This window comes from Rhamphochromis sp. 'chilingali', assembly GCF_963969265.1.
Source record: "Rhamphochromis sp. 'chilingali' genome assembly, chromosome: 19".
NCBI classification, from domain to species: Eukaryota; Metazoa; Chordata; class Actinopteri; order Cichliformes; family Cichlidae; genus Rhamphochromis; species Rhamphochromis sp. 'chilingali'.
Window position 1 is genome coordinate 20,583,558 of NC_137946.1, and position 20,760 is coordinate 20,604,317.

General features: G+C 40.4%; 1 protein-coding gene across 2 annotated transcripts; it reads left to right on the top strand.

The window, feature by feature from the left end:
- Positions 1-970: 970 nt before the first annotated feature.
- On the top strand, positions 971-19,795 carry LOC308387657 (actin filament-associated protein 1-like 1). Of its 2 annotated transcripts, XM_080867857.1 has the most exons (19): positions 971-1,145; positions 8,292-8,420; positions 9,979-10,059; positions 10,186-10,271; positions 10,356-10,467; positions 10,581-10,670; positions 10,790-11,001; positions 11,240-11,419; positions 11,516-11,608; positions 12,162-12,264; positions 13,770-13,925; positions 14,501-14,715; positions 14,923-15,068; positions 15,185-15,263; positions 15,697-15,805; positions 15,911-16,078; positions 16,174-16,340; positions 16,988-17,113; positions 17,190-19,788. In XM_080867857.1, the coding sequence occupies exons 1-19, from the start codon at positions 1,124-1,126 to the stop codon at positions 17,214-17,216; spliced, it is 2,301 nt and encodes a 766-aa protein (XP_080723983.1). In that variant the 5' UTR covers positions 971-1,123; the 3' UTR covers positions 17,217-19,788. The 2 variants fall into 2 exon arrangements, with proteins under 2 accessions (XP_080723983.1, XP_080723984.1); XM_080867858.1 differs by lacking the exon at positions 16,988-17,113 and having other exon boundaries at positions 17,190-19,795.
- The last annotated feature ends 965 nt before the right edge of the window (positions 19,796-20,760 follow it).

The following is a 20,760-nucleotide window of genomic DNA, read 5'->3' on the forward strand; positions in this document are numbered from 1 at the left end:
AGAAGGAGGAGATCAGCTGTTCAACGCTGGATTGTTGTGAAGACTCCTGTCAGTACACGTCGAGCCCTAGTTTCCCACACTTCCACCTCAGAAAGTAACACTTGTCTCTCTGTTCTAGATTCCCCGGACCCGTCCCCGTGTTTCCCCGTGTGGAGCGTGTAAGAGGTGGCTGGTCACTAGCGGAGAGAGGTTGGCGTGAGCGTGTGTGTGATCCCCTTGTTTTCCCTGGAGCCCTGGAACCCGTCCTCGCACATCTTGTATATAGCACTGTCCTCGCACTGCCTGTAAATACACTTGGTGAAGATTTTTGTGAATAAACTGTCTCTGTTACAACGCACTCCGGAGTCCTGCAACCCGTGACACAAACAAATAAAAATTCCTCTGAAAATGGTGAAGTCCAAGGAGCCAAAAGCAGTCAATGAATGACTTTCAAAGAAAATGGAAAAAAAGAGAAAGACCTTCAGAAATCCTGGAGAACTATTGCTCAAGACCACTTCAAAAAAACCAAAAAAAAAACCAAAAAAAAAATTCCAAGAAAGTCTGGCTCCTGAAAATCAGGCATTGCTTAAACCTTTTCCAGAGCACTGTAGACTCAAACATGTGCATGATCCTTGAGTAAGGACCTTCTTAACGTTAAAAAATAATTCTGCCTTTAATAATTATGGTTTATGATCTCTTAAAGTAAGAAAGTGCATATTTCTGGCCCCAACAGTATGCATCCCGGCCTCCAACCAGATATATTTGCTAATAAAAACCTGTTGTCTGGTTAATACTGTAGGAATTACATGATCATGTGAGTATTATGCCTTCCGTACCAAACTACTACCCCGGTATTGCCATGTTACTACCAAGCTGTAATGCTATGATGACTATTGTCACTGTGGATCTGTAACAGAACACCACCAGCACTAGGACCCAGCGGGACTCTTGATGATGAACAAGCAGCCCCTACTCAAAAAGTGTAGCGGCCACTCTGACTCACTTGGCCGCACAGAGGCCGACAGACCTCCGCTGTGTATGCGGGTACAACTCTTCTCACATGAGCAGAACTTGTAACCGAAGCAACTGAGGGATTATTACTGGAAACAAATCGGGCGGCACAGACTTCAGAACATCTGAAGACATGGACTCCAAACGACAGAGTGGTAAGTAAATATCCATGTATCGCACGGTAACTGTAAATACTTTATGATAAAGCCTCCATAGGTTGGGTGGGCACCAGTGTAAATGCAAGAGCTCCTCCACAGCGAGGCCACATTCATAAACCCAAACAGAAACAACTGGTTACATTAAAAAACATTATCCACCGTATCAGATACGATATACAGTTCTTTTCCAAACAAAAGCGATGTTATGGGTGGTTTTAATACATCTGGGTTCTCGTTAAACACACGTGAATGGAGAAGCAGCATCTGTCTCAAGTTTCTCTGAGTGAGCGAGCAGAGCGACTCGCGCCTCGCTGCCGGTTGACTCCTGGGGAGTGGGGAGTGATGTCATACAGCCACGCGCCGGGTGGTGCGCTGTGTGAGTGGATGGAGGAGGTATCCTCAGGTAGAGTGATGCAATCTGATACCAACAGAAAAGTGCCCTGTTGGAAGCAGCGCTGCTGGTGGGAAGCAGCAGCAGCTGAATGGCTGCTCTGTTTCAAAACCCTTCAGGCCACTGTGTTGCAAACAGGAAGCTTCTTTACGGGAGACCAGGTGATGAAGAAGGGGCTTAATTTGAAAGATAATAAGAAAGGGGGTTCGTTTGTCACAGAGGTAACTGGTTAAATAGGCAGTTTGCATTAAACGGAAATGTAAATGGATGTCAATGGCATAGCTCAATGCAGCTGCAGAATTAAATTCTAAGCATCTTATCTTGGAATTTGGGACTCTTATCTTATCTTATCTCATCTCATCTTAACATCCTATAACACATAACTTCCCCAGTTCACTGTATTTTTATTAAGTGTGCAGTTCATCTCTTTTTATTATAAGATTTGTGTGAATTTATTGATAATTCGTCTTTTGAAGCAGCTAAATGTAAATAAGCCAATCTTTTTTGTCTTATGGACAGGTGACAAATAAAAGGAAAGAAATAACATTGTTGGGCCACTACATGCCACAGTATGGCACTAAACTTAAATATCTCTGGATCTCTAATGGAGGTCTCTTTTCCAACTGATTCTCACTCATTTGGTGTTTTAGTGATGGTGGTGCTCACACTGTCTAACAAGCTGATCTAAAATCACAGATAGATGTTCTTCCATCTTGAGACCAGGTGATTGTGAAGGCTACAGCATACTATACACATCACTTTTTATAAATTATTAATTAAGAGATTCATTGGCCACCTGTGTCTTACGGATAAGAATGTTGCTAACTAGTAAAGGCCATTCAAATCAGAAGTGATTCTTTATAGGATAAAAGCTATGTTATTCTTCCCTATAAAAGCAGGGAACCTTTCTGTCTATAAATTTGTCTGTTTGTCAGGAGGATGAAACAAAAACTATCAACCTGACTTTCATGAAAAGTTGCGCATGGACAAATTGAAGAACTGATTCAGTTTTGTTGTGCACCTGGATCACTTTCTTTTTCTTTCCTTAAAAACTGGAAAATGCTGCATTGGCTTTGGCAGACGTTGGGCTCGCTGCCCTTTTAGTTATTTTATTTACACTTCTGCTTTTCCAATGTGAAAATGTGTTGGAGGGGAAAAACATGGAGCACTCAGACACAAGCGGCAAATCCACAGCCAAATGGTTGGAGCAGCTGTACACTGCAGGAGAAAATATTCTCACAGTAAATGTGTGAATACTTGATACTGGAGATTTGGCAAAATATTGCAAGAGCTTCAGTGGCTGGGAAAAATTGGTAGATTCTGAGCTGTGGATAAAGGAGAGATTAAAGAGCTGCAAAGTTTTCTCACAAGCCTATTTTAATTTAAAAAGGTAAACATACCCCTCACTGAATTTTACACTGTTTCTGCGTGCATTCTGCCTATAAGTGGTTTATTGTATTTGCACATATGATTTTCCTCAGTTTAATATGTGTCACAAGCCTTGACCTCTGCCACGTTTGCCTTAAAATCCCTTTTCCTCTACGATTCATTCCAGTGCACAACACACCCTCTCGCTCCATTTTCAGAAAGTGCACAACTCCCTCTTGATTGGATTTCAAGTTGTGTTTCACACAGAAATATAACCTTCACGAATGGAAGTGAGACTGCAGCTCGAAGCCAGAATTAGCTGCGCTTCAAATCAGCTGTGATTACATTTTCTGTAACAGAAACGCAACAGAGCAGCAGGTCTGTACATGTGTCCCATGTGTGTCTGGTGTAGGTGGAAGCTAAGCTGATGTGGTGATGATAGCAGCTTCCCCCTGCCACCAAAGTGGAAAAACAGAGAATCCTGATATTTTGTCCTCATCATCACCCTGTCACTCCCCGTAAAAGCAATAAAAAATAAAACCTTTGAGTGGGTGCGTGTGTCTGTGTGTGTACGTACGCCTCAGTGTTTGCATTTGTGAAAGACAGTGATGACAGGTAGTAACAGTAAAGTGTGGACTGGTCCAGTCATTTTAAATCGTGTGCACTTGATAGGATTATTGCAGACTTAGTTCAAGAAAAGAAACAAAACTAGCTAATTTCCAGATTTCATGCCTTCACAACTCATACTAACTGTGTTCTGGCTGCTGCGTTATCTTTACAAACCATTTTCATTCCACTCTGGGCAAATAAAGAATTTCAGTATTTATAAAAGTCGTTTGTGCCCCTCTGTTTCCTGTGTTTCCACACCATTTGCTATCTGCAGAAAATGATAAGATACTAAAAGAATGCGAAAAGAATTCGTCTACTGTTTCCCCCCAGCTGTTTCTTTTTAAGTATCTTGCTATCTTTGTTGTGGACTTTTTAAAGTGTCTGACTGAACGCTAACCCCAGGCAAGCACTGACACCATCTTTTGTTGTCACGAAAATATGAATTACTGGATGCTGTGTCTCTGAAGTAGACTTTTGTCTTAGTGGGAGATGCTGGGCCTGCCAAGCCTTGAACTTTGGCCTCTGTCTGAAGAGGATGGGTGTCTGGGGAAGGGACAGAGGGAGACAGGCGAGGGAGAGGAGTTGAAGGAAAAGGATCTCAGAGGAAGGGAAAGAAAGGAGTGGCAGAGAGAATGTGCAATCTGGAGGGACCTCAGTGCTGAGGAGTGTGGGGGAGGCAGGAAGAGGACAGTTTCATACGGTTTTTGCGTAGAGTATATGTCTTAAATTACCCTTGTTACACATATTAATGTCAATCAGGTAACAGAATCTATGGAAGCAAAAAGCAGTACAGTTCAGTGCATTCATATAGAGTACTTCTGAGTCATGAAGTGTTGGTAAAATTATAACATGGAGGGATATTTTGAATGGGAGAGGCAAGTGAGGATGGGTAGCCTTGGATTTATGTTAATTGGTGTGTTCGAATTATAATGGATGGGAACGAAAGCCTCAGTTTAGGAGAGCCAAAGTGTCTTTCCTGTTTTGACCTGCTGCTTATAGGTATTATGCGGCGAGAAAAGCGGCAGCAGCAGCAGCAGTAAGTAGCAGTTGTTTTGTTCTGAGCTGCAACCAAACACACTAAATCAGTCCAAATGAGAGTCGCATGGCCCGAGTCTTATGACTGATCTTCATCAGGAAGTCTGTCTGTGGAAACACACAGAAAAAGGAACGTGAAGACGCACAAACAAACACATTCCTCTTTGTACTCTTGTGACTGTATGTTTACTCAGACGAGGAAGCGAGAGACGAATTAACAGTGAGCGTTTGTGCTTCCTCTTAGTTAAGTGAATGATCGTGTCTATCAGTGGGGAAAAAAAGGATTTGAAGAGGAAATTTGTGCCGTGTGTGTGTGTGTGTGTATGTGCTTGCATGTGTGTGGTTCTGGGTGGAGTGGGGGTGCGTGGGGCAGTGGGGGATTACAAAGATCCCTCTGTGGGTGAGACAGGCCACAATCCTGCAGAACAGCTGATTCTCAGCTTCTGAACCCTCAGGTCCCTTGAGAGAGAGAGAGGGAAATAGAAGGAGAGAGAAATAAAGATATAGACTCAGAGATGAGGGGGAGAGAGAGAGCAGACTGATGTCCTTGACTGTGCGTGTCTTTGAGACCGGCAGAAAATAGATCAGAGCACTGGTCTGATTACTCGAGATCTTTGTTGATTGTTTTTTAATTGACGTTTCCTCAAGTAGAGCAAAATGCATCTGCAAATTGAGCACCCATCAGATAGGAATCTTTCTATTCAGTTGGTTTGGGAGAAATGTAGAGTATGGGCAAGAGATGGAGGGAGAGCATGCAGCGAGAGAAGATGTTGGGGCAGAAACAGAAACAGCAGGACACAAAATGGGAAAGTGGGAAGAAGTGAAGGAGAGTCAAGATCAGGAAGGAGGGGAGAGAAGCTCCTGTCGACAGCAAAGACAGGAAACCACAGCTGCACTCGCACGTACACTCACTCATACACACACGCACGCACACACACAGCTGCTGGAGATACAACCCTGCATGCCCGTGGATTGAGACCGTGCAGCTGCGTTGCACCACGCCCCTCTTACACTGTGTGTTAGTTCCTGTTTTGTTTTCTCCGGGAGTCTCTGACTCCGACAATACGATTGTTTGCTCTGGTCTTGCCGAGCATTGTGGCCATCTTATTTTGGCCCTTGTGGAGACAATAGAGTATTGTCCGAGTGAGAGGGGGAGGCGGAAGAGGCTTGTGGGAGAGTCAGGGCTTTTTCGCTCACTCTCTCTGTCTTCACGTTGTGTGTGAGGAAAACAGACTGTTTTGATCTTATTTTTATTTAACCCTTGTTCCATTTCTTTTCTGGGAATAGGCAATTCATTTATTTATGTTTTTTTTAGGTGTACTTATGCCATAATAAATTGTAAACATACTAAAGCTTATTGATCTGACTAATCATTGTGAAGCATGTTCTTCTTAACAAAGCCATAAAATTAAGTGGATCAGATTGTAAAAAGGGACACGAGGCGAAAGAGTCTGCTCTTTCAAATCATTGCTGAAAAATCCTGTTGCTTTTCCAGCTTTCCAGCTATGAACTTTCTGCTTTGTATTATGAATGAAACTGAACTGTAAATTTGACATTTTTAATGCCAAAAAATACAAAATTTAAATGTTTCCACAAACTATAATCTTTCCAGTGTGGATAAAGCCACATAAAAAGCACAGGCTATTAAAACCTCCCACTGGAAACCAAAGGGACATGAAACTATTTTAGACTTGGTTGCACTTGACCTGTTCAAGTGTATGAATAATACTTCATCAAATAACAGTGGATAATATCAGAGAAGCAGTTCTAATGTCTTCAGTGTTTAATTAAAAGTCAATATCAGAAGAAAAGCTGCTTGCTCCGGGTTCAGACTAATCCTAAGATACGCCTTTCAATCTTCTTATATTTAGAAGTAAACAAGTAAATGAACTAACTTGGGGCTTCAAGCAGTTTGGTAACCATCTCCTGTCCTCTGTGGTGAAGCTATACATTTTCCTCTTCACTTTGGCTCCATTTCCTTTAGGGAAGGAAGCTTCCTCCTCCTCACCTTCTTTTTTCTCCGGCTCCCCCTCCTGCTCCTCCTCCTCCTCTTTGTTGGCTGTGAGCAGGCAGGATGTGTGAGAGTGTGTCAGGGCATTTGAAACAATGTCAAGGTCAACAAAACACACACACGGACACACACGCTTGACCCACACAGGATGTAGGAGTGAAAAGAGTAAGTTTTTCAAAGAAAGCACAAAATATCAACGTGGAAAGTCGGATTTAACGCTTAGTAGTGACACACAGAAAACTCGCTGTGTTCCCAAAAAGGCTTGCTCCGAGCGGGACAAAATCACCAGGGTGACATTAGAGGATGTTAAAAATCTTTTCCCTGTCAGCTGTTGCAGCAGCTGACAGCTGAGTTCCAAACTGACTTCATGCCACTTGTGAACTGACAGTTTGGCCTTGTGATGATCTGATGGCCATGCTGAGCACTCAGGATTTTACTTTATTGCTTTTACCTTAAACATTCTTCCCTTAGACAATATTATAGCCTTAAAAACTGCATAAAGCATTATTACCATGCAGATTGTACGCAGTTATATTTATCTATAAAATGTGACTACAGCAGCTAAAGACATAAAGGCCTAAATGTCCTCCAGTTTTCTGCTTCTGAATTCAGACAAATCTGGTTATTGTACTGCTATCCTTAAAATCGTAGAAACATGCTGTCTAACCAGATACTTTCTATCTATTGCATTACTGTGGCCTTCAGTAACACTGTGAGGCATCCTTGAGTCATTTTTGTCCAGGACATATCCTTTAGCGCACACATTAGACAAATATGTAAGAATGCTTTCTTTCATGTGCTAAATTCAATGGGAAACACCCTTTCTTAGAGTGATGCTAAAAAAAACAGTTCATACTTTTTTACTTTGTGGCTGGACTCTTGTAATTCATTATTATCAGGCTGTTTTAAAAACTCCCTAAAAAGCTTTCAGTGTTTCAAAACACTGCAGTGAGAGTACTAACAATGAGATCATATTTCTCCCAGATTAGCTTCTCTTCATTGGCTCCCTGTTGAATTTAAACTTCGCCTCACACACAAGGTCTTGAATAATCAGGGCCGTCATATCTTAAAGACCTCACAGTACCATATGATCATAAACAGAACACTTCGCTCTGAGACTGCAGGCTTATTTGTGGTTATTAAAAGTTTCTAAAAGTAGAATGGGAGGCAGAGCTTTCAGCTGTTAGGCTGCTCTTCTGTGGACCCAGCTCCCAGTTTGTATTTAGTAGACAGACACCCTCTCTACTTTTAGGATTAGACTTAAAACTTTCCGTTTTGATAAGGCATACAGTTAGAACGATCCCTCCCTGACTTCCCATGATGCACTGAGCAGTTCTTCTCCACTTATCTCTTCTCATTCCCCATTCATTATATGGCTTTGTAAGGCATTGCACTTTGTGTTATCCCTCCCATAGTGTGTGTTTTGTCCTTGTTTCTCTGTTCCCTCCTTTTTTCTTTTTCCCCTCACCCCGTTTGTGGCTGCCTGTCCCTGAGCCTGGTTCAGCTGCAGGTTTCTTCCTGTCAAAAGAAAGTTTTCCCTTCCCGCTGTCTCCAAGTGCTTGCTCATAGGGGATCATCATATTGTTGGGGTTTTCTCTCTAATATTATGGGATCTTTACATTACAATATTTTGATGAATTGATATAAATAAAATTTAGTTGAAGTGAATAACCTGGTGGTTCTTGAAATCAGAAGAGTATTACATGATGTCTGTTTTTGTGGTTTCTAGTTGTGATGGAACGACTTGTAAATGAGTTAGGCTCTCTGCTGAAGATGTTGGACCACGAGACGGTCAGTCCTGCTACCGCTGAAAAAATGGCATCCATACGCAACATCCTGGACTCACTGCAGCTGTCAGGTACAGAATCTCCAATGTTAGGATGGCAATGTAAATAACTCAGGTTAATATTTCTTAACATGTACAGTTTCTTGTACAGCACAGGTTAATACATTTCACACAGCACATAAATAACTTACAGTTCTTTACTTAGTCAACTGCACTGAATGACCTTTCCCAATTGTTTAAATTTAGGACTTCGAAGAAGGTCCACTCAGTCCTGGCTGGTCCAGCCAGCCGTAGTCTAAGCAGTTTAAGGTCTGGCTGCAGATAGACTACATCAATAAAGTGAAAAACTCATTTGTCCAAACTTCCAATTGTTTTTAAGTCACTCACTATGATTTTGATGTTGCTGTTTGATTGATGGTTTTGTGATTTCCACTGACTGTGTAATATATTCTCCCTTGAAGATAATAAAGATCTGATCTTTCAGATAGAGCCCAATAATAATAAAATTGCCCTTTTGTGTTACTTTTATTATTTATTTTATTTCCTGCTCTTCTGTCAGGTGCTACTGGCTTCTTATAGCATGCATAGTTCTACTGTAAGATTGGACATCTAGAGACTGAAGTTTCTGTCTTTTGGACATCTGCATTTTGGTTAGGTTTTGGTAAAACGATTTTAGGATGAAATATGACTTGCAGAAACATCAGGGCAGTATTTAAAATGGTGTTTCATTAGAAAAAAGTCATGCATTATAAACAGTTTGATTGCCAGACTTGTCTCACTAGTGCCAAGAAACACCTTCTGCACACCAGCAGGTCAGATAGAACAGCAGCATTTGATGTCCTGGCATTACAAAAATAGTAAAAGCAGCACTTTATTTCAATACAATGTAGAAATAAGAATATTCAATGTAGAAGTGTTTTTTTATTTATTCAGGATGAATTCAGCTGAGTGTGATGGCAGCAGTTTAGCCAAAAAGAAAAAAAGAAAAAAAAAGTCAGAAGTGTCACATCAACAGTACTACAGCATGTCTTTCTTTTTTGTCTGTTTGCAATGGTGTGACCCTACTGTGTTTAGCCAACCACACTGAAACTGCTCAACTTGAGAGAGTGCAGCAGTTGTTGTGCTACAAAATGCAGCCTCTGTGACATGAAATCTTGCTGAGGTCTTTACAGACAAATCCCTTTTTATCTGGAAGAATACAGGATGTCGGGGAGGATAAAAGGATCCGTGTAAGAGGATAATGAAATGCAAAGAGGATAATGAGAACAGCAAAACATCCCGATGGTCTCAGAAAACAAATATTAGACTGGACCCAGTCTGTCGTGTCCATACTCATCTTTTTTAAATAGTTGCTGTGTATTTCGCATCATTGTATCTGTTTTTTTCTGTCAAACCTTTCTGTGACCTTTCACACACATTTTCTTTGTTCTTGCTGTACAAAGATTTTCAATCTCAGTTCTGTACTCCCTGTACATAGGTCACCATAGATCTAATTTTTATTGCAGATGAAATACTATTTATACTTCATTATTCAGTCTCTATAGCCCTTCTTAATCCTGACCTAAAAGCTATAGGCTATGTAACCCTAACTCTGATCCTGGTTTTAATCCATAATTTGTCTTTTCCACAGTGAACGGCTCTGATGTCTACATGAACAGCTGTCTCTATGGCAATGGCACGAGCTTTGTAGAGTCTCTGTTTGAGGATTTTGGTTAGTAGTCCTTCAAAATACCTTCGGTTCGGTTCAGTTACAAAAAAATCCTTTGTGTATGTATTTACAATCATTATACCTCTGTTTATATAAAATTATAAAGTTAATCATGATTAATCCTATCAGGCTGTGATTTGCACATGCTCAGTGCATCTCCAGTGGAGCAGAAAGAGCACAAGGATGAAGAGGAGAAGACTCATCCCAATAAATCTGTAAGTCATTCACAGAAACTACTTACCTACACCAGCCTTCCTTTTACCCCCAGTTCTGGTTCAGCAGCTACCTTTGGTTTTCAGACCCCAACTGACACTCCTCCTCCTCCTTTGCCAACTACACCCCTTCCTGATGACTACTATGAAGAAGCTGTTCCTCTAGATCCGGGATCTACTCCTCAGTACTTTACCACCAGTATGAACACATGCATATACAAACGCACATGTGTGTGCGCATTCATGTATAATGGTAATCAGATCAGTACCTTTGGTTCTGCTTTCTCACATACTCTATCTATTCACCTGTAGCATCCAGGAACTCTGTGGAGGACGCCTATTATGAAGATGCTGACAATAACTACCCCACCACCAGAATGAATGGGCCTCCCAAAAGCTCCTGTGAGTCTTAATCTGACCCTTATTCATGCTAGTTTATGTCTAGTAGTAGAGCTAGGATTTTGTGAATCACAATTTGTTTTGTGGATCTTCTGTAAAACAATAATTGCTTTGGTACTCAGACAATGACTCAGATGCTCTGAGTAGTTCCTACGAGTCTTACGAAGAAGAGGAAGAGGAAGCAAAGGGCCGAGACCAACCTCAGAGATGGACAGCCGAGGAAAGAACAGATGGACCGGTTCGAGACTGCCGCATCTGTGCCTTCCTACTGCGAAAGAAACGCTTTGGCCAGTGGGCTAAGCAGCTTGTTGTTGTCCGAGACAATAAACTGCAGGTAAATAGATGCTGCTGTTTATTAATGTTTATTTTATCATTCAAATCAAAGAATTGTCTTTTTCTGGTGTTATTCAAGGTAAATCCTTATTTATTTATGGTGAATCAGACAGTTGAACACACTTATTTGTAAGCCACAGTTTACACAGTTATTTTCCAGCTTATAACAGTAAGAGGCTAGGCTTACATAGATTATCTTTTACTCAAATAATGCATGTTCTTGACTTCTTCCTTCACAGTGTTTTAAAAGCATCAAAGAGAGCTCTCCCAACACAGAGCTCCCACTGAATCTTTGCAACGTCATCTATGTCCCTAAGGAAGGCCGGAAAAAGCGTCACGAGTTGCGCTTCTCATTACCTGGGGGCGAAGCGCTAGTCTTGGCAGTCCAGAGTAAAGAACAGGCCCAGCGATGGCTCAAGGTACCTTTTTTCACCTCATTAGAGGCACGGTGCTGAGACAGATGAGCAGACACAAGGCTGTGCCTGTAAATGAATGTTTTCTTTTTCTCTGTTCAGGTGGTCCACGATGTTGGCAGCCAGTGTAGCAACACTGAGGGGCTGGATGGATCAACTTCTCCAATTATACAGAGGAAGCTGGAGCTCGACAAGGTGAGTGTGCTTATCTGCGTATGTCCTTGAATGTCAGACTGTTTGTCCGCAGTGTTCTCTTTGTGGTCTTGCCACAAAGACCAAAATTTCCCATAAAACAGACTTAATGAGGAGCCCCAATGCCGGTCTAACGCTGTGCTCTTACTGTGTCTTACTATGACAAATGTAATTTGTGGCATACTGAATATATACCCCAGTTTTAACATTTCAGTGTCGCTGACATCACCCTCTTTCAGCCCACGCATGACACAACTATTCCTTTGGCTTCTAGTTTACAAGCAGTGAGTGAGGTGATTATTGCGGTTGCTGAGTTGCCTTGGTTTCAAAGAGCTTCAAGTCCTGAACAAACTGAATGCATGCTGACATGGCAGTTACACCCCACGTTGGCAGAAAGAAATAGTCATACTCCCAGAGGATACATTAATTTTTATTTATTTTTATTTTTAACATGAAAACGGAAAGACAAATGTGCCAATTTTTGCTATTCCTTGTCTCCTCTCTTCAAATGTTATAAAAGAGAGAAGTAAAAGTGTTTTGTTCCTTTTGTTGCCAGGTGCTACAGTCTGAGAGACAGGCTTCAGACTCAGACAGCGGGCCAACAGCAGACAGTCAGGCCACTGCACACGGGTCAGGACGAGACACTACTGACTCACTCAGTACGTGAACCTTCACCAGCAGTTTTTGAGATGTTTTTGTTGCAACCGACTCTTTTTTATTGTGGTTGCTTCATTGAAATAAGCTTCTTGTGTGTACACTCTCAGTAATTATAGCACAAGACATGTTATTGCAGGTTAAATCGGTGGTTATAGTGAGATTTAACGTTAGATTAGTGTCTGTGGGTAATTTCTCAGTGTTACCACAGATATATTGGGACAGTTCAACATGATTTACACTTTACATGCTCTTTAAAATCACAGCAAAGCATCTTTCTGGTCTCGTTGGCATATTTCACAGTGAAAACAAACATTTAGATAGATGGTTGTTAAAGGGTATTTAGGCACAGTTCCGCAGATGCAGCACACTGTTGATCTGTGGGGAGAGGCATAACACCTTCCTCTCACGTGTTGTAAGATTAGGAGGTAAAGGATTCATTTCAGTATATTTGTAACACACATCATATACTGCATTGCTCTTCTAGCTTAATTTATGTTGCCATTTTTATGAAAAGAGAGGAACACTGTATGAGTAATACTATTCTGACTCATTCATTGATACTTTGTAGCAAATTTTAAAAAAGGTAAACTAATAACTGGCAGGGAGACGATTTTTTCCCTCCATTATTCTACATCTTTAACATAGAGAAACCAACATAGTTACAGTTTAAGAGAAATGTAAATGACTGTGATGCAACTTCTCTGTAGTAAATGATAACTGTATGTCTGTTACAAAGTTTAGTGGTTGTTGATGGGTTTTGTGTGAATAGTGTTTTACGTAGTCTAGCATCTTTTTAAACCATAAATATTTAAATAAGGGTTCTTCAAATGGTTCCTCAGTTTCTAAGAGTCCCCACTTTCAGGGTCTGGAACTCAGGTCCCCACAAGGCTACAAAAGCAAACACACACACAATATTTTTGTTTTTCTATCTACAAAATCAGGAAGGATAAACCAGGGAGATCCTTGGTGCTGGGTTAGAAAATAGGTCAAACACAGTGAAATTGGGAAACAGTTGTTTCAAATCTGTTTACGGACGAAGGAACTCTGATCCTAAAGAGACATGAGAGAGAGGGAGAGACAGGAAGTGAGGCTCGAGCAGATATGACATCCTTCCTGTCCTCTTCCTGCAATTGTCTCCCACTGACATCATCAGGAAGTAGTGTGAACAGTGCACTGCAGCACCTGGTACATTCAGAGTGAACTTGCAAACCGGCTGTCGGGGTCTGGTTGAATAAATACAAGCCATCTCTGAAATAACAAGATATTATTTCTTCAAAAGCTTCATGAGTCCTGTTTGGGTGCAGGGTCTTTTTCAAAAATGTATTTTTTCCAGAATTCAGACCTTTTACTTTATTCCAGTTTTCATCATGTTTTTGTTACATTGTAACTGATAAAATGTAAAACTTAAAAAAATAATAACAGCATGATATTTAAATGATGAGGCAACATTGTCTGTTTTACTGGCTGGATGTTATAAAGTTCAACTTCAGGATGTGTTTGACTTCAGACAGGGGGAAGCGTGGAGCATTTTCAGAGCTGACCGGGTCGATGAGCCGAGCAGCTGGGAGGAAAATCAATCGGATCATCACCTTTTCCAAGCGGAAACCTCCTTTACCAGGAGAGTCTCCTTTGTCTTCTGGCCAGCATGACAACCCCCGCTCTGGTGAGAAGACCTGATGAATACTTTGTTGAATAGCTGGTTAGTTAGAGAATCATCTAAGTGGCTGATTGATGTTTAGATTGTTTTGCATTTGTAATTTGACATCAGTGTCAAAGAGTGTTAAAGGACAAATTAATGCTGATGATGCACAATTCAGAACAATAAAAATGCCTTTTAGGAAAAAAACTTATAACTGTAGAGATGTAAAAGTTATTGTACATATTCTTCCTATAATACACCAAATATTTGTCCACGAATTCCTCCTCCATGATCAGGAGCTAAACAATTATAATGTGCTGTAATGGGCACAAGTAGATATTAAGTCCCTGAAGTTTTTATTCCATATCTGTTGTTATGACATCATCAGTTTGCCTAGCCAACACCTAAGAACAAGCTAAAATGACTCATTTTTAGCATTCATGCCAATATAACAACTTATAAAAACATCATATCATTTTAATTTCATGATAATAACATCTAATTTAGATCCAGAAACCGAACGTCACATCAAACAGTGTTGGGTACATTATATGACAATGAATAAAATGTAAATACGTTCTTTTTAACACACTCATCAGGATATCTGAGCGTGTGTCTGAGCGGCTCTTGGAGGGAGCGGTGGTGCGTGCTCCGGGGTGGAAGTTTGTACCTGCAGAAGGACCCTGGGGACCAGCGACCCCCAATCATTGTGGTGCCACTCAAGGGGGCAGAGGTGATGCCAGGCGGGCTTGGACCTAAACATCCGTTCTCTTTCCGCATCCTACAGGGAGGCAACGAGCTGGCAGCTCTGGAGGTGAAGCAGGAGATCTTGAATCATTTTATCCAGCACAGGAGATTTAATGTATATACAGACTGATTTTATTTGTGCCACTTGGTTACATCACTGTTGATATAGCTGAGAGGTATCATCAGTGTGCGCACAGGCATGCCACACCTTACATTTTTCTGCTCATGGACTAACAAATGTGCGTGTGTCTGTTCGTGTTTGTGTGTCATTCAGGCCAGCTGCTCTGAGGATCTTGGCCGCTGGCTTGGAGTTTTATTTGCAGAAACCGGCAGCAGCACTCTCCCTGAAGAGTTGCACTATGATTACATCGATGTGGACACACTTACTGACATACGGCATGCTGCCAGACACTCCTTCTTGTGAGTCAACAGTATGCGTTTTTGTGCATATGTTTACCCAACAGTCTTTTATTACAGCTTTTATTTTGAAATACTCATTTTTATATTCATATATCTTCCTCTTCTTTTTCTCCCAGGTGGGCTACAACAGCTAACTCCTCCAGTAGTGCTTCAATAGACTCCAGAACTTACGATGAGGTCTATGAAAGTGTTGCGGTGAGAAAACTTTATTTTTCTTTAATTCTAAGCAAGTGATGAGATACAAAAACCTTTATATTGAACACAGCAGACACAGAGATGTTTAAATCTGCTTCTACTCTCTTTCTCTCCTCACTGATCCTCTCCTCTCTCTTACATTCATTCATTGAAATTTATTGCAAATTTACAGAATACAAACACCATTTTTTTGTAACTTAGGATTTTAATACCATTCTGTGTTGAGCTTCACTGGAGCCCTAGTGAAACTACTAATAAGATTTTGGATAATAGATTAACAAAATATGTTTTCTTTTTTCTTTTTTAATCCGATCTTTAAAAAGCTTACATTTATCAGTCATATAAACATATAGTATTTATAGTATTTTCCTTTTCCTTAAAGTTCCTCTATTACATTTTGTTAATTAGAATTCATTAAATTATTCTGTTGCAGGAAGTGGATGTGGAGAGCAGAGGAGGCCAGGTGAGACGTCACGCTTCGTTCTCCAGCAGGGACTCTGAGAAAACTGAACAACAAGCTGCCATTAAGAGACATGCCTCCAGTGAGTCTCGGTTAATTTCATAATTCATTAGACTGTCTCCATGAAAGTGATTTGGGTTCAAATGTGGCCAAATCTGTCTTCATTTCCTTCTTTTTCACATCATAGATGTGAATCAGTATGGGCGGTATGGGAAGACACGGGCAGAGGAGGATGCCAGGCGGTACCTGAGAGAGAAAGAGGAGTTGGAGAAGCAGAAGGAGGACCTCAGAAATGCACTGATTTCCCTGCGCAAGGAGAAAAGGCAGTTGAAGGAGGAGGGGAAGAGCGGCACAGGTCAGAGACGAATCACACACACAGCGCTTGTTCAGTCGTAGGCTTCATAGCGGTCCTAATTATGAGTGTGTGTGTGTGTGTGTGTGTGTGTTCAGGTAATAGTGTGGAAAAGCAGTTAGCTGAGCTGGAAACACTGTGCAAACAGAAGGAGGAGGAACGGGTGGAGCTGGAACTGAGACTGACAGAGGTCAAAGAAAACCTGAAGAAGTCACTGGCTAGAGGGGCACTGGGTCCACCTACTGATACCAAGATCAACGTCAAGGTAGGCAGCAAACACACACATCTGTTTACAGCTGGAACTGAAGCTCTCCTTAGAAAACTCTTAATGAATGTACTTTAAAATATATACAAACGCTCTTATAAGAGTTCTTTACATACATACATTTAAATGCAGTCGTGAGGTTTTTTGTTTAGGATGGAGGTAAAAAGATGATACTAAAAATACATCAATATCAACGACTGCTAAAAGTTCATATGAGCTTCAGTGAAGATTTACGGTTGATTTTTGTCCAGAACATGAGCTGAGGGATTTCTCATATGAACAGCTGGGACTGTATTAAGACAAATCCTTTAAATCAGTGTGCAGTGTCTGTTACCAGACAAGTCATTTATTTGACCATATGGCCCTTATTTATTTGACTTTTATTTTATCAGGCTTTATATGTTTGTTTGCTAACATATGTTTCTCATTTTAGACATTTATAATGAGTTTCTGTGTTTGCTTGTTTTGGTGTTTCTCTCTTCATTCTTTCTGTGTTCTTGTATGCTTGTTTTAGTAATCCATCTGCTTTTGACTGGAAGAACTTTTGGTCTTCTTGTGTTGTTTTTAAAGTAACATCACTGGGCTCAAATAAGTGAAATCAAACTTTTACTGTTTTTTGGGGGGGTTGCCTGTGTGTTCGTGCATAGGCGCAGGGCAGTAAGGTTGAAAAGGTTTACATGGAGACTGTGCCTGTCAACGCGGCATCTGAGCTTCGAAAGCGGCCTCCGTCTCTTTACGCCTCCTCCAAGGGGAATGTGATGCAGAAGGCAAAGGTAGAGTGCGCGTGTGTTTGTGTGTGCGAGGACCAAAAACTGCTTGACTCACATGCTCCCGTTTTACTATTTCCAGGAGTGGGAGTCAAAGAAGGGGACATAGAGTGATCATAAACAGATCGACAGATGGAGACGAGGACGTTTGAAAGGAAAACGCAAGAAGAGCAAGAAAACTGGCACTGAAGAGAGAAAGGATGGACTCGGAGGCATTGCGCTCTCATTTCATCTAAAGGAAAAGTACAGGCAGCGTGATGCTGCACCAGCTACTGTAAATACGACATGCTCAGCTGATACATCAGTACCGTGTTAATGTGGATCACTATGAACGTGATGTGTACGTGTTGGTGTGAGTTTGCATGCGTGTTTACATTTGCACAGGGCTGCAGAAAGTTTAAAAAAAAAAAAGGAAAGCGTAGCAAAGGGAGAGTGTAGTTCTTCAACACTGTGAGTTCAGCGTTACAGGCAAGACGTTTTAGCTACACCCACTGGTTTGTATTATTTTTATACTTGATACTTGGAAATGAAAAATGAAAAACCTGGTTAAAGAAATTTTTTTAGTTATAATCTTAAATTATCATTATTAGTAAGAGAAGTACAGAATCTCATATCTTAATTGTGTATTTATACGTTTAATAAAAAATATCGAGTAGACACTGTTCCTAAAAGCAATGAATAAATGTTTGTTGTTGCAATGTGAAACAATTGGTTTTAACCTTTATATGACTCTTATTTTTCACATTTGACTTTTGCACTTTATCTTGTTGTATTTTGTGATTGCATAAATGTGTCCTCGGCCCCTCTCAGCTGAATCATTTGAAGATAAATGCCTGTGTCTGCTTTACCTGCCCTTCACTGAGAAACGAACACACGCAAATGTTGGAGTAAATAATTTTATAAAGAATATTTGTGTTTGGGACTGTTTATTTTATGTCCCCCGTGTCTATTTTCCCTCATTTCTTTAGACTTTTAAGATTCTTTACCAGAGTTTCTTTTATTGCTGCCTCTCATCCACCCCCAAGATGAGTTACCAATAATAGCAACAGAGCTCTGAAATAGAAGCACCACCTAGTGGTCAAATAAAATGCCACTTTTGTTTTAATGTTCTTGTTTTGCTTCCAAAGGCAAGTTGAAGTTAATTATGCTAAGTTCAACATTAAAATAAGTCAATACTTAAGGTTTTTTCCTCTCTTATAAGAGCTCAAGGAGCTCCTTAATGTGAAGATAACTACAGTCAAAGCTACTATGTGAGAGGGCAGTGGTTCAATGCCAAGCTCCTCCAGCTTGAATGTTGTTGAGGTCTCCATGGACAGTTTACGGAGCCCAATACTGTAGCTGACCTCACTGATTGTGAGACAGTGAGAAAGTGTTTAAAGGCTTATGGGTTGGAGTTGAACGTTAGGTGAGTGTGAATAAAACAGCGTTATAATTCTTTCTCTTCGTCTGCTAGATAAGGCAATAAATGTCATTTCTGTTCATGGTACAACTCATAAAAAACGTTTTCATGCATGAAAAACACAAATTCACTTTATCCAGAATCCTGTTTGGATCCTACAGTGATTAACTTAAGTGTTTTATGCATATGTTCAGTGCAGCACCATGCGGTTTTCGATCATCATTCACGTGCTCTGTTAAACTCCAAATGTCTGAATAACAAGCATGGCTTCTTTGAGCCTTCAGATAAAGTGGTTTGCGTGTTTTTAATATCTGTATCAAACATACAGTCACGGTAAAAAGAGAGTGCACCCTCTGCCGATTCTTTGTTTTACATCATTTGATCAGGGCATAACTAAATATATTGATCTGGTCTTCACCAGTTCTTAAGATTAAGTTAATACAACCTCAGATGAAGAAAAGCAATGCATAATACATTATTTATTTAAGCACGCCCATGATTCTTAAGCTAGTAGAACCACTTTTTGTCAGCTATAATTTGAAGTACCTTGAAATAATCATTTGTATGACTTCATCAGTCTCTCACATCTTTGTGGGAGAATTTTTGCCCGCTTTTCTTTACAGCGTTGTTTCAGTTGTTTGAGGGTAGCAGTCGGGTTGAGGTCACTGTGCTTGGCAGTCAGTACGAGGAGTTTGTGCTGATATTCCGTGGTTGTTTTTTGTCCATATGCCCAAAGAACATCGTTCCAGACGTCTTGTGGTTTGTTCAGAAACAGCTTTGCAAACCTAAGACGTGCTACTATGTTGATTTTAAAGAGAAGAGGCTTTCTCCTAAAAACCCTTCCAGAAAAAGAATAAACTTATTCAGCCTTTTTCTAATTGTATTTATTTGCTGGGTAGTCCACTTCTGGGAACATCGGCCACTGTCTCAATTGTTTACACTTTGGAAGGGCAAATTGGAAAATCTGCCAAACTGATTGGCGGCAACAATTGCTTTTCTACAATCAGTGCTGATGTCGTTCCTCATTGGCGTCGTGTGAATGCTCCAGACCAGCAAACTGCCAAAACTTGCTTTTATAGATGTTCTCACACTTGGTTGGTTATCAGTATCAATCAAGTGTTTTTGATTAGCAGCATCTACTTCTTACCATCTTAATCCCTGTGGAACCAGTAAAGGTGGTAGCTTTCACACATTGCTTTTGTTTTGGCTTAATCTTCGTTAAATAAATAATGACACACTCTTTTGTATATTTATAAGATCTGCCAAGGACCAGATGATTTTTATTATTTGATATGCAAAACATTAGAATTGAAAAGAGGCTGCACTTTTTTTTACCATGACTGTATTATCCATTGTAAATTACTACAAAGTTGAGACAATGTAAAATAAATATTTTACTTTATTAAGAGTCATTTCCCTTCATTCATATGTCAAAATTAAATATGCTGTGCTTCTTCTGTAAGCATTTAGCATTGCCACTCCTTTCTATAAATGAGTACACTCGATTTTACACCATTATTCATCATTTAGCATTTAACAGTGTTAATGAAGGAGCAGGTCACCACTTTATAATACCAAGCAAAAACATGAAGAGCCATGGTTAACTCATCATGACTGCAACATCTGGAATTAAACATAATAAACATGTGCAAATTTTGTTTTAGAGCCCACCCCGTAAACTGCAGACGACTATGAACATGATTAATATATCCTAATTCACGATGAATGACATACATGTGGCATTAATTAACGCCCCGCTTCATGCAAGAGCTGTTTTATTTATGTACTCCTGATAATTCATGAGGGTTTGCATAATTATTTAATGAGCTTTTACCACGATTAGTTGGTGAGGTTTTACATTAATTATTATTTTTCATGCCTGAAGTCTTACATTAATCCGCGAGGTTGTATTCACAGACCCCCGTTATGGAGTGCTAGCAAATCAGCACTGTTACACTCGGTAATCCACACAAGCCACTATCAACACGTTTTCATAGGGACTAATTCATCTTCCGCCTTTGGTGGTGGTAAAACCGTCGGCGCTGGGCATGAAACCAAAACTATCAGCAGCCCACTGGAGCAATAGAATAAAAATATGTCTTATGTAATAAGAAAAAGAAATGTGGGCGCTGCCTTGACTGTTGATAAAATTCAAATATTATAAGCCAGACTTCAAACATTTGAAACAGACATGACATCAGCCAGGTGCAAAATGCTTGAATAAATACACAAGGGAGACAGTTCACTTCCTTAG

Coding starts and splice junctions, on each gene's coding strand:
- LOC308387657 (XM_080867857.1), top strand. CDS start 1,124: ATGGACTCCAAACGACAGAGTG. Junction 13,926..14,500: donor GCATGACAACCCCCGCTCTG/GTGAGAAGACCT, acceptor CACACTCATCAG/GATATCTGAGCGTGTGTCTG. Junction 14,716..14,922: donor ACGAGCTGGCAGCTCTGGAG/GTGAAGCAGGAG, acceptor TGTGTCATTCAG/GCCAGCTGCTCTGAGGATCT.